We start from the raw sequence: 21,021 nt of genomic DNA on the forward strand, positions 1-21,021 counted from the left end.
TCTGACCAGTAAAATAAATAATTTTAACCAATTTTACGTTTCGTTTTGTTTTTTTGGGGTTTTTTGGGGGGCGGGGGGGGGTTTGTCCCTCTTGCGTCACTCCGCTGTTTATCCAAATGCCGCCACTTAACAGAAACGGGAAACGGGCGGGGCCCAGGAAACGTTAGAATGGACCAGACTAAAAGTACTTGGCTGGGAGAGAGAGGCTGACAGATTTAATACCCAACCACAGTGGGCCGGCAGCCCACTTGCTTGGGCCAGTCAGACACACAACACTTGGTTATTTTCATTTAAGTGGGGGGGCTGGGGTTATTTATATTGTAACGTGCACGGATAGGTAGACACGTTGGTCCTTAGCTAACAAGTCGGACCCTTTAGTCGACTGGTTAACGTTGTCGCTTGCGGAGCGGGAGACACGGGTTCGCGTCCCGGCTGTGGCGGTTCCCGGACTGCCCCCCGACTTCGTTACATTGGTGTCAGAAGTGGGATGGTGAGACCGTGAGGTCATCGGAAGCGCGTGCGCCCAGAGGCGTGAGGGAGCTGATATGCTGAAGCGCTTCCCGAAGGAGGGGGGTAGTGTAACGTGCATGGATAAGTAGACACGTTGGTCCTTGGCTAACGGGTCTGACCCTTCAGTCGAGCGGTTAGCGATGTCTCCCGCGATACGGGTTTGCGTCCCGGCAGTGGCAGCTACTGTGGTTTGCCCCCGAATTCGCTGCAATATTTTGCGTTGCATTGACCCTTATTGTCAAGCGGCCCAGATGGCCAGTCCGTCATTGCAAAGGGCCCACAGGAAGTACCGTCAGTCTGACTGTGTGGCATTCCCATCTGGACACTGATCCCCGATGTCTCATGACGGCTCTGACACATGTCTGAACAGTAACTGTGGTGGAGTGCTACACACTCTGCATGAACGTACCCTAAGGACATCGAACAGCTGAGTCTCAGCTTACCTTGTCACCACTCGGCACCTTTTTGATACTGGATTCCCCAAGAGGGTCCAGGAAGAGAGCGCTTTTTTGTGATGGGATCATAACCTTAACTTTTTTTTTTTTTACAATGAGAATTATATCAGCGGAGATTTTTGCGACTGTAGCGAATTTGGAGGGCAGCCAAGAATCGCCGCAGCTGGGCCGCGAACCTGGGTCTCCCGCACCACGGGCGACTACGTTAACCAGTCAACTAAAGGGCCTGATATCAAACAAGTGTAGCTGGTCGTCATAGCGACGCCTAGTTTTCAATTTCAAAATTTACTTTTAGGATAACTCCGCTTCGACTGCTTCGGTATTTAAAAATGCCGGGTGATATCCCATGCGCGCATTGATGACGCAGTGACGCAAAATGACACAATGACGCGTTTCTCTGACCAATCAGAGGTCTGCATTGGTTTTGGTACCCGCTCCAGTTTTTTTTTGGGGGGGGGGGGTTTGGAACCTCGATAAATGTGGTACCAGAAAAGTGGTAACAGTTATCAAAATGCCGGTACTTTCCAGTAATGGAAAACGAAAAAGGGGCGAGTCGAGTCGAGTCGAGTTGAGTCGGTACCATGTAGTAGAAAAGGGGCATTAGTTCAATATCGTACATTAGGGATCGTCTATCACTCCTGCCATTCTGAGGTTCGCATAGCGATGTGTTAGTCTTAAAACTCAAAACCTAAAATACGATCCATTTTTTGGTGAAAAGTGTCATGTACTGAATGGTGTATTGTGCCTTTAAGAGGAAATGTGTGATAGAGATGGGTAACCATGGGAAGACAATTTATGTAACACATGTCCACAACAAGGATGCTTCCTGGGCGCCTTCCTTTGGAGATTTACCGGGCGCGGCCAACTGGGAGGAGACCCCGGGGGTAGACCCAGAACTCGCTGGAGGGGACTACATGTCCAATCTGGCCTGGGAACGCCTTGGGATCCCCCAGGAGGAGCTGGAGGGTGTTGCTGGGGAGAGGGACGTCTGAAGTGCCCTACTTAGCTTGCTGCCACCGCGACCCGACCCCGGACAAGCGGCTGAAGATGAGATGAGATGAGATGAGATGAGATGAGATGAGATATGCACAACTGAGACATCAGTAAAAGAGTTGGGAGTTCAAAACAGGTGTCTGTGATTTGATTCCGAAAACCCTAATTAATGAAACATTAAAAATTAAAAGAATTAAGTTGCTCCTTTTGTAGTGTTCTGGTCTTTGCTTAGTGGCAGAAACCGTATAAACACTCATCTTGTCATAAGAGCGCGTCGAACTAAAGGAAAATAAGCGGCACTGAGAAGAAGCGAATGCGCGTTCGCGCGAGGGGGAGCAGGATTCTGCAGGGAGACGGAAAACGGCAAGACCTCGACCGATCAGACGGAACCAAAAGTGAAAGGCATACTGAAACTGAGTAGGGGATTTTTTTTTCTCCCCTCCCTTTCTATAGTTTCCGTCAAGCCATGTACAAGGTGAGGGATCATTTGACCTCGCCCCAGCAGCAGGCAGCTACAACACATATCTCTCTAACATGTCCAGGAAAGCTCTGCTGATTTTGGAGGGTCTGCCGGACGACCTCGACCGCCTCCGACCCAAACTGGACCTGTACTTCAGAAACAAACGGCGGTCCGGTGGCGAAGTATGCGAGATCCAGGATGACCCCGCGGACAAGAGAAAAGCCCTGCTGGTCTATGACGACGATGAAGGTAACTAATCACATGTGTTTCCGAAGTGTAGGCGATGTTTCACGGAGCCCGATTCAGTCATGCGCTAAACGTGCTCTGGTCCTCAGCCCCGCAGAAGGTTTTGTCCAAAGGACCCCATCAGATTGACTTTAAGGGGCCGCTGGGAGTGGTGGAGCTCCGACTCTCACTGGCAGGAGAGCCGGACACTGGGGTGGAGGAGGAGAAAAAGATCCACTTGTTGAACTCCGCGGCCAGTCAACCGGACGGAGAAAAGGTGACGTTCTCTCACTTCCTGTAACTTCTGTCTTTGTTGTGCTTTCAAGCAACTTAACAACAAACAGAGGAGTGATAATGCTCGCGGTAATGATGGCTTTAGTCACATGCATGCATACATACATACATACATACATACATACATACATACATACACACACACACACATACATACGTACGTACGTACATACATACATACATACATACATACATACATACATACATACATACATACATACATACATACATACATACGTAGCACCTTTCATGTATGAAACGCAGCTGGAAGTGGCTAACATCAAAAAGTAGACAAAACGAGACACAGGAAGATACAATAAAAAGACAGTTTAAACGTGCTCATTAGGAAATGAAAAATGAAAAACATAAGATGTAACATCTGACCTAACTGGCCTATGTGTTTTTATAGGCGTTACAGTCAGAAGTGGACTGTCAGGCTGGTAAGACATTTTCCATTGGAGATTCTCAATCACGCCATAGAGGATGTCCGGTCAGCATTTCATGTTCCTCTTTTAACCGTTATATGTTTTCCCTCAGGTTCAGCGCACCACGAGGGCCCAAAAGCAGACACGCTCTCGCTGCTCGTCACGAGTGAACACAAGAGAGAGTTCCTTGAGATGTATTTTGAACAGTTTGCGGCAGAACCCAGTCTGATTAAACACGGGACGAATACCTGGATCCTCCAGCTGGCCAGTAAAGCAGGTTGAAAAAGACTTTACACTGGCTTCATTCTGTCGGGCGGTGGTTGATCTGTGGGACAGAAACGAGGCAATATAGCTGTTATGAGAAGAAAGTGCTCCGTTCCTTAAAGGGTTAAATTAATAGAGACTGGCCTTAGGAACGGCACGGTGGCACAGTGGTAAGCACGGTCGCCTCACAGCAAGAAGGTCCTGGGTCCGAGCCCCGGGGTAGTCCAACCTTGGGGGTCATCCCGGGTCGTCCTCTGTGTGGAGTTTGCATGTTCTCCCCATGTCTGCGTGGGTTTCCTCCGGGTGCTCCGGTTTCCTCCCACAGTCCAAAGACCTGTAGGTCACGTGATCAGCCATAGTTCTTCCCTTTCAGACAATGGGAATGCGTAGGTTGCAGGTGTGGTCATTTACTTGGCTAGTTTAACAATGCCTCTGAAGCCATTTCCCCATAGTTAAGGTTGCCAGAAATTTGGATGATTGAACAAAGAGTATTAGTGTACTACATGTTACCCAAAAATCTCCAGAGAAGGTTGTAAAGTAATTGAAAGCGCTTTGAGTGGCTGTTGCAGCTAGAAAAGCGCTATAAGAAATGTAACTTGATTGATTGATTGATTGATTGATTGATTGATTGATTGATTGATTGATTAAATTGTCCCTAGGTGTGAATGTGTGTGTTTGGGCCCTGTGATGGCCTGGCGGCCTGTCCAGGGTGTCCCCCCGCCTGCTGCCCAATGACTGCTGGGATAGGCTCCAGCATCCCCGCGACCCCGAGAGCAGGATGAGCGGTTTGGATAATGGATGGCTGGATGGCATTAGGAAGTCCTCTCCATACATCTTGGTATTTGACATGTCTGATTCAGGATGGGATTGAACTGCCACATGATTTAAGAGCAATTCTGGACATTGCGTACATTTATACAGCATTGTTAGTGTTTTCGTCAGTTATTCAATAATGAAACAAGTAACGCCGTTAAGCATTTGGTGAGATTGTGTGTTTTGATGAAGGCTCTAACCAGAATTGGCCGGTTTTGATTATTAACCTCTTGACAAGATGTAACTTAGTTATTATTCAGTGGCCATATAAGGAACCGTTAGATGGGCCAACTTTAAGAGCTCTTCGGAAACCTTTTGTCTGGATTTTAAAACACTTTCGTTCCCATCTAAAAATCTTTAAAGTATTCGGGTGAATGTAATTATTTTAGGGTTTTCTGTCGGTGTTGAGATCAGCTGTTTCCGTATGTCCCTGCTATTGCAACTTTCCCCATGTACAGTTGAGAAAAGGTGACTTGCAATGACTTCGATTTCCTTTTCCCTTTCAGACATGGAGAAAGTCTGTGCCAAAGAAGGGCATGGCTATGGGATCTCCACGGTGGTCTACACAGCCGAAGGACGGTTTGACCCTAGACGGTTTGTCCTGAGTGGCTTCGATGACGGCTGCACCACGAGCTTCGTCTCTGTGTACATCGGCAGCTGCAGCAGTGGGGCTGAGCACACCTGGGAGACCCTCGACGATGGAGACAGGATAGTGGTCACCTTCAAACAGGACATTGGTGAGTGTACAACACCGATAGGCAGACAGAGGGACATACAGACAGATGTCAGTTACTTTTATTGAAACAGTGACTCCCCGTCCCCCAAAATACAGATCTTTTTCCCCCCCTCTTTTTCTCTCAATTGTACTTGGCCAATTACCCCACTCCTCCGAGGCGTCCCAGTCGCCGCTCCACCCGCTCTGCCAATCTGGGGAGGGCTGCAGACTACCACATGCCTCCTCCGATTCGCCAGCCGCTTCTTTTCACCTGAGTGAGGAGTTTCGCCAGGGGGACGTATTGCGTGGGAGGATCACGCTATTCCCCCCCCTCCCCCGCACAGGTGCCCCGACCAACCAGAAGAGGCGCTAGTGCAGGACCAGGACACATACCCACATCCGGCTTTCCACCCGCAGACACAGCCAATTGTGTCTGTAGGGATGCCCGACCAAGACGGAGGTAACACAGAGATTCAAACCGGCAATCCCTGTGTTGGTAGGCAACGGGATTTTCGTTTCGTTTATTTCGAACATGCTAAAATAACAAAATAAAATGCCCAGGCAGGAATACAAGAACAAATGGAAATAATAGTGAACATATTTTGCAAACTCTCCGTAACAACACAAGTGATAACTGGACCATGTTCGAAAAGAGCGTAGGATGACGTAAAGAACTTTTCTGGCCCTACCCCCCTCTTCTTATACTTTATCAATCAAATCAAACCAAAACAAAACTTTCAAGACAAAACAAAAGTGGGGAAAAAAGAAAAGAAATGCCGATGCATAAGAGATCAACATAAACAAAACAGTACAGGTCAAACAAGGCACCTTACACGTCATGTATCATGTCATGTTATCCCAGTCCACCTCTTTCTTCATCCATCCTATATCTATTCAATATGTTGTTTTTAAAGAGTTGTTTAAACTTACTTATTGATGTACACATCTTCATTTCTTTTGTACAGAATAGACCGCCACACCACCCAGATGCCCAGTACAGACTTTTTTACCTATGAAATCTACCACTACTACTACTACTATTTCTTTTGGCCACAGCAGATCATCCATTTCCATTTCTTCCTGTCTTCTGCATCCTCCTCTGTCACACCAGCCACCTGCATGTCTTCCCTCATCACATCCATAAACCTCCTCTTTGACCTTCCTCTTTTCCTCTTCCCTGGCAGCCCCATAATTATGCAGCATCCTTCTCCCAATATACCCAGCATCTCTCCTCCACACATGTCCAAACCATCTCAATCTTGCCTCTCTTGCTTTGTCTCCAAACCGTCCAACCTGAGCGGTCCCTCTAATATAATCATTCCTAATCCTGTCCTTCTTCGTCACTCCCAGTGAAAATCTTAGCATCTTCAACTCTGCCACCTCCAGCTCCACCTCCTGTCTTTTCGTCAGTGCCACCGTCTCCAAACCATATAACATAGCTGGTCTCACAACCATCTTGTAAACCTTCCCTTTAACCCTTGCTGATACCCTTCTGTCGCAAATCACTCCTGACACTCTTCTCCACCCACTCCACCCTGCCTGCACTCTCTTCTTCACCCCTCTACTGCACTCCCTGTTACTTTGGACATTTGACCCCAAGTATTTAAACTCATGTGCCTTCGTCACTTCTACTCCTTGCATCCTCACCATTCTGTCCTCCCTCTCATTCATGCGTATGTATTCTGTCTTGCTCCTACTGACTTTCATTCCTCTTCTCTCCAGTGCATACCTCCACCTCTCCAGGCTCTCCTCCACCTGCACCCTACTCTCGCTACAGATCACAATGTCATCCACAAACTTCATAGTCCACAGAGACTCCTGCCTGATCTCATCTGTCAACCTGTCCATCACGATTTCAAACAAGAAAAGGGCTCAGAGCCGATCCTTGATGTAATCCCACCTCCACCTTGAACCCATCCGTCATTCCAACCACACACCGCACTACTGTCACACTTCCCTCATACATATCCTGCACCACTCCTACATACTTCTCTGCAACTCCCAACTTCCTCATACAATACCACCTATTAACCTATGAAATAGAAAATCTAAACATTTGTCATAACATGGTCATATGTATTTTCCATGGTATTGACACATGAATACCCAGAGTCAATAATTGTCACCTTATAATGCAATTTTACATATGAATATTTAAAATGGCGTAAACTTTGACTTCATGTCTGCAGATGTAAGCCACTTCCTGAAGAGGTGTTCCACAAAGACGTTCGAGGACAGAGAGATTGAGGCCCGTCGTCTGGAGTTCACCGACTCGGTTCTTGTCCAAGGAGACATGAGCCAAATCTCAGAAGACACCCTCCACCTGTACTTCTCTAATAACAAAAGCAGAGGGGGCAATGTCAAGTCCCTTACCTGGGTCAGCATGAATAGGAGCGTCGTCATCACATTTGAAGAGTGTCATGGTAAGCAGTTTAAAAGGTTGTGGAAAGACAATTATACATTTGTGATACTACAGCAAATAGTATGGTTTGTAATTTAGCATGCATGATTTGTCAGTTTAGTTTGTAGTAATAATGCAGTGTAAAGTTTCAAATAAATGTCCAGAGTACAGTGATATGACCCAGTGGCGTTTCATGCTATGAAAGACTTTTTCCTACAGCAAAATAAATTCTCAAAGCCAGCACTTGTAGAGTGAGTACTTCAGTTCGCTTTAATCTTGCAATAGCGGGCAAGGGAGACCAGTGGCGTACAGTACTTCTGATGGGTTGGCTCCTCGAATGTAACTTCAGGAGCAATTCTTTTTATGCAGTGAATAGCAATATACACAGGATGTAATTTAAATTCACAGGGTTGTATCAATTTCATTCACGGTAGCGGGATATATGTACTGGTTCCCATAGCAATGTGAAAACAATGTAAATTACTTTACATTAAATACCATCGGGTTTGGCCTGGGACATAGAACGGTGTTCTTTGCATAAACAAGAGTAGTTAGCATATAGAACGGGCGGTCATCTCACAGGGTGAGAGAGGAAGAATCCTGAAGGGAGTAATTCTCAAATGACAGATAACTCAATAAGGTTCAAATTAAGTAAGCACCTAAGTAAGAGGTACTCAGAACTCGGTGCCCTCCTGTCTGAAGGAAAGCGCTTGATTATTATGAAGGTGAGAAAATATACTTCCACAGTGCTGTACTTACCATTATGAAAATGCTCAGGAACTATAAAAGCAGGACACCCTGGAGATGGTCCTCCAATTTACAGTGTTTATACAGCAACACGCTTAAGCATGACACTCTATTTAGGCATTGCTTTCTTTACTTATTGTCATATCCTCTTTGCTATGAATTTTAGATTATCCCTCTGGTAGTCCACACTCAAGTTGAAATGAGCCCTCTTGCAGACAAGATCAATTGTAGAGTTGGACACTGACTTCGTGGTGAACGTGGCCAATAATTATACCAGTCTGCAAGTTTGGGGAAGCCCGGCGTTTGACTTTAACTACACATATAAATAGGCAAAGAGGATAATAATGAACAGGTGATCGCCGTTGCCCAGCTGAGCCAGTCGTAATTCTACCTGTATCCAACCCAGTCCTAAACCACACCCTTGCCATGGACTGTTATGTCACTCATTAATCTTGTTTTGTCCCACAACAAATAGAGAAGGTTAACATTATTTAGGTTTTGAGCAGCTCTGCCATTCAGTAGAAGGGTAGGCTTGATTGATGGTTATTTCAATATAAATCAAGGGGTTTACTTCCTTCCACACAATTTGGAATTGTTTCTGTAAACTGCACTAATACCAAGCTATTATGTGATTTCCATTATTTGCCCCACTGCAGGTTTTACTGTAATGTATCATATATTATTTAATAAAATGTGTTTTTCTCTCCACCTCTTGTTGCAGTTGCGTACAGGGTGGCAGATCACAAGCACACTCTCACCGGACAGCAACTTGTTGCTCAGCTTTTCTACTCCAACCTACTGATGGTTTTGACGGGAAAAACAGCCATCCAGCCAAATATTCCAACTACTACAGTCATGGCTGTCAGTGCAGACCTCCTACGTTTTATAAATTTCAATGAGACTTGCAACCAGGAATTCATGTTGGCACTCAAAAAGGTCAATACGAGGGTATCCGTAAAGATGGACGCTGACCCTCCTCAGTTGGAACTGAGTTTCTCCATGGAAGAACAGTCCCTGGGGATGCTCCGGCAGGGCCATTCCTGGCAAAAATATGCTCTGAGGGAGGCTCAGGCGCAGTTGGAGAGATACATGGAGGATCGGATACCTACGGAGGTGGAGGCTTGGAGGGAAATTGAGGCTAGTTGCCTTGAGCTCAGCACTGCCAATGCCCTTATCTCGTTTGAGAGCTGCACATCTGAAATAGTGGTGGTTGGGTTTAAAGCTGATGTGAAAATAGTTCTACATACTATAAAAAGTATGGTGGAAAAGGCAAGTGATGAGCTCCAAATAAAGAGAGACACAACAGAGAAAAAAATTTGCCTGAACTCTAAGGAAGAACTGGAGCTCATCTGCAATCTTGTCTCCGACAAAATAATAGATGACGTGGTACTGTCCAAAGATGAGAAAACCTTTACCATATATCTGAAGGGCCTAAGGAATAAGGTGAACACAGTTGAAGGGCTCCTCAAAGAAGTCCAAAATAATGTAGTTTCCTCAAAGCTTGATCTCTCCCCTCACATGACGAAGTTCATGAAGTCACTTGACTTGAAGAAATTCCACAATGACCACTTCACTCAAAACAACATCATGGCTGTATTGCTTCCTGTTGAGCAGTCCTTTCAGATCCTCGCTGACAAGGCTGATGTCCACAGAGCTGAGGACAAACTCAGTGAAGTCATCGAGGTTCAAGTAATTGAATTGTCTACAGACCAAGTCAATGTCACCAGGGGTCAACAATGGAAACAGTATTTCTACGCACTCAAAGAGGATCTTAAATCCAGCCAGAACCATGAAAGTGTTATCATCACATTATCAGATGATGAGATTAACGTTTGCGGATTCTCCTATGTAGTATCAGATGTGGTAAGCAAGGTGAGGGAATACTTGCAAAACAAGAAGCCAGTAACCATAGACATCCCATTGAAATCGGTGCTGGAGGTGAACTTTATCAAGTCTTGCATGAAGTTCTCAGATGACCCCGACTTCAAGGCTTTGGGTGCCAAAGTGTTGTACTGCAAAACTCCAGGATTGCCCTGCCTAAAGGTCACAGCAGCCAGTGACCAAATCAAACAGGCTACAGATATGGTGACACTCAAGAAAAGTAAAATAATAACAGAGAAGCTAATTTACTTGAAAGCTGGAGAGGCAAAGATCCTGGAGAAAAATCAACTGATCCTAATGGCCCAGGCCAATTTGTTGGGTTGTGATCTCTCTCTATCACAATCAACAACTGTTAACAATCAACAATACAGCTATAAACTGTCCGTTGGTGTCACATTGACCCTTGGTCAGGGTGATATTTCCCAGTACACCTCAGATGCTTTGGTCTGCCCACTAAGCAGCCTGTCATTTGACAACCCCATTGCACAACAGTTCCTACAGTTTGGTGGGCCAGAAATTAAGAGGGTGGTTAACAAGTTACAGAAAGAGAAACAGAGTCTTGTGGCAGGGAATGCAGTCTTAACTGACCCTGGCAGTCTCAAATCCAAGAAGCTGATATACGCTATTGTCCCTGTTCAGACAAAGGATTCTTCATCTCTTAACAGAACCTGCCTACAAGCAGTGGTCCGAGAGAGTCTTGTGAAAGCAGCCAACCATAAGTGTGTTTCAATAGCCATGCCAGCACTGGGATGCGGTACCTTTGGGTTTCCTGTGAAGGAGAGCTGCCAAGCCATGATTAATGGAATCCTAAACATTGTCTCTTTGGGTCATACAACCTTGACAAACATTTATATGATTGACTCTGATGCCACTGTAGTAACAGAATTCAAATCAGCTATTGAGGGATCAGTAAGTTGGCCTTTTTTATTAATCCAGTTCAACAGGTTCTTAGCAGATGCCTAATGTACTCAGGTTTCACTTCTGATTTACATGCATTACTAAATTTGCATATTCTGAGCTCAATTTGGGATCCTCCTGCTTTGCTAATCAGGGTTATGAGCAAACGGTTGGGCCAAGCGTATCACCAGCAACTGAAACCTCACGTGGCACCTCAGCTCCATTACTTGCACCAAAACCAACATCAAGTAGTAAAGGTAGTTTCTGCAACCACCACTGAAATATTACTGCTATGGGAGGATTCATGAATTTTTTTCTCCAAAGTCACATCTTCATTTTTCTCCTTTTTTTTCTATTCCAGTGATTGGAGGAGTTTCTGTGTTTCTGAAGAAAGGAGACATTACTAAGGAGACGGTGGATGTTATTGTGAATTCAACCAACATGAATCTAAATCTTAACACCGGTACATAGCTTTGTTATTCTGAACATTCTAAATGTGCATAGCCGATGTTCTTGGTCCTAAATCAGTGTTTGTGTCTATATATCCTATTTGAGTTCAATTTATTCACAATGTAAATTACATCACTGCTCTACTGCTGCTCACATTATTTTCTGCAGGTGTATCTGGAGCCATCCTTGAAGCCGCAGGAGCATTTGTTAAGGAAGAATGCAAGCAACATGGTAGAAAAATGAATCCCAATAATTGAAGGATTTACCCCTTCAGAAATCAGTTGTATAATTCCTTCTTTTTTTTCTTCTTTTTTTTTTAAATCATCGAAGTGGCTATCAGCGATTTTAATTTAGAACACTTTTTACATTTGGTCAAACTCTTTCTACATCCCTATGATATCATTTTAGTAGATGCACTAAGAAAGGAATCCAGTCTCTGTGGCCTCCATAGTTGCTGTAAATGGCGAAAGAACATTTTCTCTGTACCTGCTCCTTATCAGCCAATCAGAAGAGTTCTTTGCAAGCCGACGTCTCCATTGGTCTCTACTTGCTGTCAGTTAGTTTTCATGTTCAAGAGTCTCTTAGGCAGAAGTGAGGGGGCGGATTCTTTTGAAACATATTTTCAAAATATATCCAGCTCTTGCTAACTTCCACCCAGGATCGCTTACTGCCACTTTAATGATGAATTAAGTAAAATTAAAATTAATTAATTAAAGTGCAATGACTTATCAATCAATCACATAGATTTACTGACATAGGACATTATACAAGAAATCCAAGTATCAAAATAGTTAATACATTTTTGCAAATGAAACTAAGAATATATGTGTAACATTTACACGGTGGAATAATACATTAGCATATTCTAATAAATAAACACTCTGTGTTGACACATCTCTAACATTGTGTTTGCTCAGGAACCCAGAGGGCTGATGGTGTTGTGCTCACAGGTGGTGGCCGGCTGGCCTGTAAACACATTGCTCACATGGTTGGACCTAAAAACGCTGCTGATATTGCTACTTCCATAGAGAAAGTCCTTCAGCTGTGTGAGAGTAAAATGGCTACCACGATAGCTATTCCTACAATTGGCACAGGTAAAGTACAGTACAGGTAATTGCTTTCTCAGAATAACCTGTCAGTCTGGCTTTAAGCGGGGGCACTCTACAGAGACTGCACTCCCGTCGGTAACGGAACCACTGCGTTCAGCTACAGTTGCTGGCCAGTCCTCAGCTCTATTGCTGCTAGATCTATCAGCTGCCTTTGACACGGTTAACCACCGAATCCTCCTCTCCACACTCTCTGAGCTTGGTATCTCAGGAACCGCCTTCCTGTCCTTTCTCTCATGGAGCTATTTCAGAGTATCTTGGAGGGGATAAGTGTCCAAACAACATGGCTTATCAAACAGGGGTTCCTCGAGGGTCAGTGCTTGGTCCCCTTCCTTCTCAATAAACGCCACCTCACTTGGTGCAATCATCATTGTTCCCGCTGGAAGACCACACAGTCCTGGCTTGGATCTCTTCATGCCTGGCCGATATATTGGCATGGATGAAAGAATGTCACCTTCAACTCAACCTCACTAAGATCAAGCTGGTTGTTATCCCTGTCAAACCAGCTTTACAACAAGAGATCAGTATCCAGTTCGAATCAACCCAGCTCATGCTCACAAAGTCTGCCCGAAACTTGGGTGTCATGATTGATAATAATAATAATAATAATAACTACAGAAGATCGCACTGCTTGGAACATCTCATCCTAAGAAAGGCACTAGCCATCAAATAGACTTCTACCTCATTCTAACCCTAGGCCCAAGGAATGGGCCCGGTTATTATGTTGTATTATGGCATCAAGTTAAAGGAAATTTGTATAATAATAATAATAATGAACATTTTATCTAAAGGCACCTTTCATGACACTCAAGGTGACCTTACATCAAATACAATAAAACAAAGCAGTAAAAAACAGGGCAATCAATAAAAAAAACACAATAAGCAATAGAGCATACATCAGCAGGAGTTTTAAAAAAAAGATGAATTTGATGCTGATAATGCTGTTAAAGTGAGTATGCTAGTTTAAAAAGGTGGGTTTTAAGAGCAGTTTTGAATTCTGTAATGGAGTCCAGTAAGTGGATATGAAGGGGAGTGGAGCCCCAGAGTTTGGGTGCAGCATAGGAGAAAGCCCATTGTGCTGAGGTTGATGGCTGGTAGTGCCAATAGACCTGCTGGTGAAGACCGTAGGGAGCGAGAATGATTATAAATCTGGAAAAAGGTCTGTGAGATAAGCGGGGGATAGATTATGAAGAGCTTTGAATGTTGTTAATAAAATTTTAAAATTAATCTGCTGTGACACAGGAAGCCAGTGTAATTGAACCAACACCAACAGAGGAGAGACATGGTCAGTGGAATCTGAACATGTAATTAATCCATGCTGCAGAATTCTGGGTGAGTTGCAGTCTGTGAATAAGTTTGTTGGGGACGCCTGCCAGGATTGCATTGCAGTCAATGCGTGATGTGACAAAAGCATTGACTAAGACTTAAAACAGGGTGTAGTCTGGAGATGTTTCACAGATGGAAAAAGGCAATCGGGGAGACGTTGTTTATATGACTGGAAAAGGAAAGGGTACTATTATATCTACGATAACACCAAGGCTCTGTGCAGCGGCAGGTATGGTGCTTCCAACAATGGGGAGTGAGCAAATATTCGTAGATTTAGTGCCAATGAGGAGTAGCTCAGTTTTACAACTGGTGAATTTCAGATAATTGTTAGTCATCCATATCTATATATCATGGAGACAAGCAGTGAGGGTACTGGAGGGGAGAGTGGAAGTGAGCTTAGTAATGATGACCAACTAACCTTTAATGTTCCCGTGGCCTCAATTGCTCGGTCATCTCGATTTGCCCTATACAGCATCAGGAAGCTCAGACCCTACCTGTCTGAGCATGCAGCACAACTCCTGGTATATGCTCTTATAATATCAGGAATCAGGAACACTTTATTTGTCATTTCACTTCATGCACCTGCGTACATGAAATGGAATGAAATGCCGTTTCTCCCAGCCCACGCAACACAAAGACAAAAATACATCCAAAAACTACAAGAGCACACTAACACACATATCAAAACTAAACAAAAAATCACTGTCCAAGGGAACGAACGCCAGCCAGGATGAATGTTGGAACCGCCAGTCTGCATGGGGTAGCAGTTAGCTTAGCCCGTCCCGCTTCCGCGTCCTGTCAGACCGCCCTCAGCGTTTCCTCCTCAGGCGCAGCTCCAGGCAGGGGCCGTGGTCCCCGGGCCCACCGAACAAAGCAGACCAAGCTCTCCCAGCCAGACACCCTCGACACACCTCCCCACACTGACTCTATATCTCGCATTTACTATTGCACCTCCTTACTGGCAAGCCTCCCCACATGTACATTCAAACCACTGCAGATAATCGAGAACGCAGCAGCACATCTGGTTTTCAACCAGCTCAGAAGAGCACATATCACCCCGCTGTTCATATCCCTCCACTGGCTCCCTGTTGCTGCCCACATCAAATTCAAAACCCTGACACTGGCTTACAAAACAGCAACTAAAACAGCTCCCACCTACCTGAACTCCTTCATTCAGGTCTATGATCCCTCCTGGTCACTACGCTCTGCCAATGAAAGGCGCCTGGTACTGCCACCACAACAGGGTCCTAAGTCGCTAGCTAGACTCTTTTCTTCTGTAGTTCCACGGTGGTGGAACAAGTTACCAAACTCTGTTCGATTGGCAGAGTCCCTCTTAATATTTAAGAAAAGACTAAAGACCCGGCTCTTTTGTGAACACCTCAACTCTCGATGGGCTGAAGAAGAAAAAAATCTTCTATGCATTCTATTCATTGCCTCTGTGCACTGCCTGTTGGCACCTACATCCTATCAGACTCGATGTTAGCGTTATGGCGCTTACTCCTGTTGTTCTCGCCTGCCTAGACCCTCGCTTGTGTTGTATCAGCTCTCAAATATGGATCGCTTTGCATAAAAGCGTCTGCTAAATGAAACTATAATTATAAAGTATTGTTAGATTGATGGATATAAAGACAGAATAACAGGACCAGCAAGCATTAATACCTCAACTGATTTAGAAATCTTTTTGATCAACAGACATCTTCATTCCACCCCCACCTGCTTCTCCCCTAGTGCAAGGTTTATCTGATACTAATACAATACTAATATAGTACTACACACTTCGTTTTTTGATATCGATCTCTGTTGTGCTGCCCCCACAGGAAAAGGTGGCATTGACCTGAAGAACTCAACCAAGGCCATTCTGAAGGGTCTGAAAAACCATTTATCACAGACGGCTTCCTCTTGTCTTAAAAGGCTCTTCTTAGTGGCCTTTGAAGACCAGGTTTTAGCCTCCATGAAGGATTATTTCAACAAAATTAACAGGCCAAAGAAAAAAAGCCAGGTCAAAGAAAATTCATGATTTTATAATGATCCCTTAAATGGATTTAATGGATTTCCCATGAAAAAATGTATGGAAAAACATTAAACTGTCTATTATGGGAATGTACTAATTTGATTTTCTTTTATAAATTGATGTCATTTTTATTAGTGGTTTCTGCTTTATTTTCCTTTTTGTGGAACACCTATGCAATGTTTGTTTATTTGGTCTAGGCGACAGCCGCATCAGCAGGCACCCACCCCAGTCCTCACCCAAAACAAGGTTTGATCTATTATTAAGTTTCCTAAAGCAGACCGTCGTCACCATTTTGTTGGCAAAATGCACTGTAGTGAAATTAATCCTGTTTCTTCCACATCATCGTTCTTCTTTAGTGAGGATCCACGGTGTATGGGTTGAAGTGAGGAAAGGAGACATAACTAAGGAAAGTGTCAAATGCATTGTAAATACCACTACTGCTGACATCCATTCACGAGGTTGGTGCATCATTCCCTTCACTTAACAGTTTTTTACTTAAGTGGGTGCTTGTTAGTCCTGGTAGGCTTGCTCTTTAGCCTATTATCTAAATCTGATATCAAACTATATTCTGACTTTATCCAGAGGTTTTGTAGCTCTGTCCCTATCGTTCTTCAAATTCCTTCACTCTCGTGCCAATTTTAGATACTGTAGTCTTCGATTTCTTGAATAATTAATCAACATTGGAATGTCCTGTTTTGTCCTTAGTGTTTTTCTGAGCATCCTACTGAGTCCAATTCCTAGTATGTGCAAATTTACCTGTCTGATAGTAACACTTGACTTTTTCCCTCAAGGTGTCTCTGCTGCCATTTTAAGAGAAGCAGGAAGCACAGTTCAGCAAGAGTGCCAAAAAATCTGTAAGTTGGCTGCACATTAGCTGTGCATAGAAGAGTCACTTGCTCTGAATGATTGGCAGGCAAACCTTTTATTCACTGTATAAAAATTCTTTGCACGTCAAAATGAGTGGGTGACACATACATGCACGTACACTCATTCACTCGCACACACCTCTTTGCTACATTGCTATGCTGTTTTGTCTGAATGGGGTTGTTCATATATTCTGTTGCTCTGCTGTATCTGTCCTGCAAAGCGTATCTCTTTTTTGAATTATGCATGGAAATAACTGAATGATTTTTAAACTTAACATACACAGAATCCCCCAATTATTGGTTATTGTTGGGGTTTTTTTTTGCTTTTAATTGTCAGTGTCTGCACAAAGAGTCTTGCCGGGTTTCTGCGTCGAAAGCACTTGGTACGAATTTGATTTGATTTGGTCCTCATCCTTTGGTTAACTTTAAGGGCCCCTGAAAGGCAATGACGCTGCAGTGACCAGTGCTGGAGCCCTACAGTGTGACTTCATCATCCATATACGTGGGCCTCACTCTGTAGCCAAGGCCACTGTTCGAGTCATGAAAGTGCTGGAACGCTGTGAGGAGAAAAACATCACCACCGTGTCTTTCCCCGCAATTGGAGCTGGTGGGGGAACAGCACTTCAACGATCCTTTTATTTCTCTGCTTGGTTGTAACTGTAGTTAAAAGGGTAGTTTGGTTTCCGAGATCTCTCCTATGTGTCCTACTTACATAGGGTCAGACAAACTCATGAATACCTTTTTTTCTGTCTGTGTGTGAAGTTTGAAGGTCCATTGAATGGTGAGTTTAGCCTAGCTTAGCTCTATGGCTGAATGTCTATGGGGATTATTAGCAACTCCTCTCGATACAAGGGAAATACAACTTCTCCAAAGCCGATCGTTAAAGGCGTGTAGCTATACACAAAATAAAAACATTTATGAAGATTAATAGCTATATGAAAACTGAAAATACAGCTTGAAATAAACTGAAATGATAATGAAATATGAGAATTAAATGGATGAAAAAATCGGCTGTTGGAAATTTCCTACAACATTTCACATTGAAAAATATTTTCATTTACTTTCCCATTCTATGTGTAACTTCTCTCCCCTCTACTTTCCTAATACAGGTGGTGGGGGTCTGTCCAGCTCAGAGTCTATTGGCGGCATACTGCAGGGCATCAAATACCATCTATCAAAGCGGGCCTCCAGTGTCCTAAGACTTATCTACATCGTCATTAATTATGACAAAAACCTACAGGAATATCTGCAAGGCCTCAAGCAGTGGAACTCAAATGAGGAAGTGTGTTCACTTACGTTGTTTACATTTTCCCATGTGGCACATTCAGCAAAAGATTTTGTCCAGAGCAATGTACAAAACACTGACAGGCAGAATAGTGAGAGATGAAGTTCAAGCGTCATCAACAAAAGTGGTGGCAAGCAGCAAAATGGCAACACAGGCAGCATAAATGTAATGTGGATTAGAAGAATCCTTGATGATCTGTCTGGGCAAGAGTCTTCAGACATCATGTCATCCCCGCGCAAGCTTCAGAAACTATTACATTTACAACTGTGTTTGACTTTCTCATACTGTTGAACCCAGATGCCGAACGATACGGATGAAGATAGTGATGAGTCCACATCCTCAGAGGAATACGATGACACCTGGGGTCAGACACGTCAGTTCTTCTGTTTAAAACAAAATCAGTTATTTTTTGAGCATTCTCGCTGGGCCCTGTGATGGATTGATGGGGTGCCTGTTCCATGTTTCTCTCTGGCTCCTAACCCAAAGTGTCCCTGGGATACCTTCCAGCCCCCCGCAAACCTAAAATACATGTGAAAAAAATGAATTGAGCCGGAAAGACAAGGAATATATCTTCTCTCTCTGTCATTCCAGCAAACCCAAGTGAGGCCCTGGTAGGACCACTGAGAGTCAGGGTGATTTGTGGTGACATCACCAAAGAAAAAACGGATGCGGTTGTCAGCAGCACCAACACCAGCCTCAATCGACGTTCAGGTGGGCAACGCCTTTTGACTTACTATGGTCAAAAATATCATAACGTTTACTTATTTTTGAAGGTATGGTAACACTAGGTTGTCAGGGACAGATTAAACCAATCTGGGGCCCGGGGCACAATAATTCACGAGGCCCCCCTATAACAACACCAGAGAGTCTGAATGCAATTTCACCAAGCAGTTTTGATTAGTCATGTGACTTACAGTAATCACCGGAAACAACGCAACGCATGTGATATTATTGTAACCGGTTATTTTCTTGCCCGGTGTGGGATTCGATACGTGGTGTACTGCACCAGAAGGCGACATCACTAACCGCTCGGCTAAAGGGTCAGACCCGTTAGCTAGGGGCTAACGTGTCTTATTAGTAGTTTACACTAGCTTCATCACAGTTGCTAACGTTTGGAGGTAGTAGCGCTTCTTGTTCATCCTTATCCGGAGTTTGAGTTTCTTTCTTTAAAAAAAAAAAACTAGCCAATTTTGGGATCTTTTGCAACTCGGACGCCTGTTTTCAACTTTTTCCTGTTTTGTTTTTCTTTCAAGGAACCCACTAGCATAACGCCTCTTCTCCATTTTGTTTTTTGTATAGCCTACAATGACGTAGCTACGTACTTGAACGTGAATCATGATAGTCAAGAGCAAATCTATTGGCCCATGATGCAATTTATTTTAATTTTTTAATGATTTTCGTTTTTGTTTGTATGTGTAGCCTATAACATCTAATTTTACACTGGTGCGAATGAATCCATATTTGAAATAATATAGGAATATTTTTGGCATACAATTGGAAAAAAATATTTTGCCACCATGATTGAGAATTCTAGTGAAATCATGTCTTATATAAATCCTGGTAATCGACATTACCTCTTGTAATTATTATTTATAGAAGGGGTAATCATTGGGCGGATTTCAGAGGATGTAATTTCGCTAATCTTGGGGGCCCCCAGAAGGGCGGGTTCCTGGGGCCCGGGGCCCGTCGGCCCGTGCATTAATCCGTCCATGTAGGTTGTCCATCCATCCATTATCCAAACCATTTATCCTGATCTCAGGGTCGCGGGGATGCTGGAGCCTATCCCAGCAGTCACTGAGCGGCAGGTGGGGAGACACCCTGGACAGGCCGCCAGGCCATCACAGGGCCATATTTTGAAGCTTTTTTAATATAATAATGTAAACTACTAATAAAACACGTTAGCCCCAAGCTAACAGGTCTGACCCTTTAGCCGAGCGGTTAGTGATGTCACCTTGTGGTGTAGTACACTCCGTATCGAATCCCGCACCGGGCAAGAAAATAACCGGTTACAATAATATATTCATCTTTCACAACCATTGGCATAAGCAGCACTATTGCAGACAGTCTAAATTTTTTCCAATACCAAAGTCAAGTTTTCCGCCAGAATAAGGGACAGGTGTTGACGTTAACCAACCTGAGTATGAGGGACTTACCGCAGTGTGGACTAGTAGTAGCCCAGCAGGCAGGTGAGGTCTTCGGCCATGTAGCCGTCACCTGCCCACACCCGACTCTTGCTGCACACCTGCAGCACGGCCCGCCCACTGCGATCTCTGTTTATAAACCGCTTAATCTCGGGGGGGGGGGGGCTGCTGAGCTAGCAATGCAGTAGGACGTGTTTGGACTGAGCTCTCGACGAACCTCTGTCTTATTTAAAATTGATAAGCGCTTTCCATTATAAAACGTTCTGAAATCTTTTTTTTTCCTCTAAATTTATTTCTAGTTTTTCCCCTTAACCCACCCGATTAACCCAATGGCATACGGCCGGAACTCTTGTCGAATAACTCCCCTGACTCACGTTTCCACAGGAAGGAGATAGGCGTAACACCAGCTTCCTTCGAACTCGTGTCGGCTGCTCTCGCTGCTTTACACGCTGAAGCCTCGCATGGATTGCATCACCTTCAAGCCGCTAAGGAGGCGTAGGGAGAATGTTTACAGTTGCTTGGCTGCGGGCGCCCGGGTGGGTCAGAGGGGTCGCTGGAGAACGACGAGTCCCCGAACACTACACCGATCTACACCCACTATCCATCGGGTAAGGGTGGCCTAATGAACGCCTTACCCCGTGGACGCTCTGGCCGCGACCGGTTACGGCGAGTCTGGGATACGAACCTCCCAGCCACATGACGAGCGGACTGCAAGAACGGCGGTTTATTCCGCTCGGCCACCAGAGCGGCTAAACG

The 21,021-nt window shown here is 44.4% G+C and overlaps 1 protein-coding gene across 4 annotated transcripts in view; it reads left to right on the forward strand.

The window, feature by feature from the left end:
• Positions 1-2,427: 2,427 nt before the first annotated feature.
• Positions 2,428-21,021, forward strand: part of parp14rs3 (poly(ADP-ribose) polymerase family member 14-related sequence 3) — a 28,495-nt gene continuing 9,901 nt past the window's right edge. For 3 of the 4 annotated variants that reach the window (XM_056289338.1, XM_056289340.1, XM_056289341.1), the window contains exons 1-19: positions 2,428-2,667; positions 2,754-2,920; positions 3,347-3,377; positions 3,475-3,639; positions 4,946-5,176; positions 7,344-7,577; positions 9,024-11,092; positions 11,235-11,337; positions 11,442-11,543; positions 11,699-11,761; positions 12,448-12,624; positions 15,780-15,961; positions 16,171-16,219; positions 16,330-16,431; positions 16,765-16,827; positions 17,270-17,446; positions 17,949-18,121; positions 18,422-18,497; positions 18,716-18,835. In XM_056289338.1, coding sequence (XP_056145313.1) covers positions 2,493-2,667; positions 2,754-2,920; positions 3,347-3,377; positions 3,475-3,639; positions 4,946-5,176; positions 7,344-7,577; positions 9,024-11,092; positions 11,235-11,337; positions 11,442-11,543; positions 11,699-11,761; positions 12,448-12,624; positions 15,780-15,961; positions 16,171-16,219; positions 16,330-16,431; positions 16,765-16,827; positions 17,270-17,446; positions 17,949-18,121; positions 18,422-18,497; positions 18,716-18,835 — 4,459 coding nt within the window. In that variant the 5' untranslated portion in view covers positions 2,428-2,492. The remainder of the gene's footprint in view (positions 2,668-2,753; positions 2,921-3,346; positions 3,378-3,474; positions 3,640-4,945; positions 5,177-7,343; positions 7,578-9,023; positions 11,093-11,234; positions 11,338-11,441; positions 11,544-11,698; positions 11,762-12,447; positions 12,625-15,779; positions 15,962-16,170; positions 16,220-16,329; positions 16,432-16,764; positions 16,828-17,269; positions 17,447-17,948; positions 18,122-18,421; positions 18,498-18,715; positions 18,836-21,021) is intronic. The other variant, XM_056289339.1, reaches the window with a different exon arrangement.

Source organism: Lampris incognitus, chromosome 11 (assembly GCF_029633865.1).
Source record: "Lampris incognitus isolate fLamInc1 chromosome 11, fLamInc1.hap2, whole genome shotgun sequence".
NCBI classification, from domain to species: domain Eukaryota; kingdom Metazoa; phylum Chordata; class Actinopteri; order Lampriformes; family Lampridae; genus Lampris; species Lampris incognitus.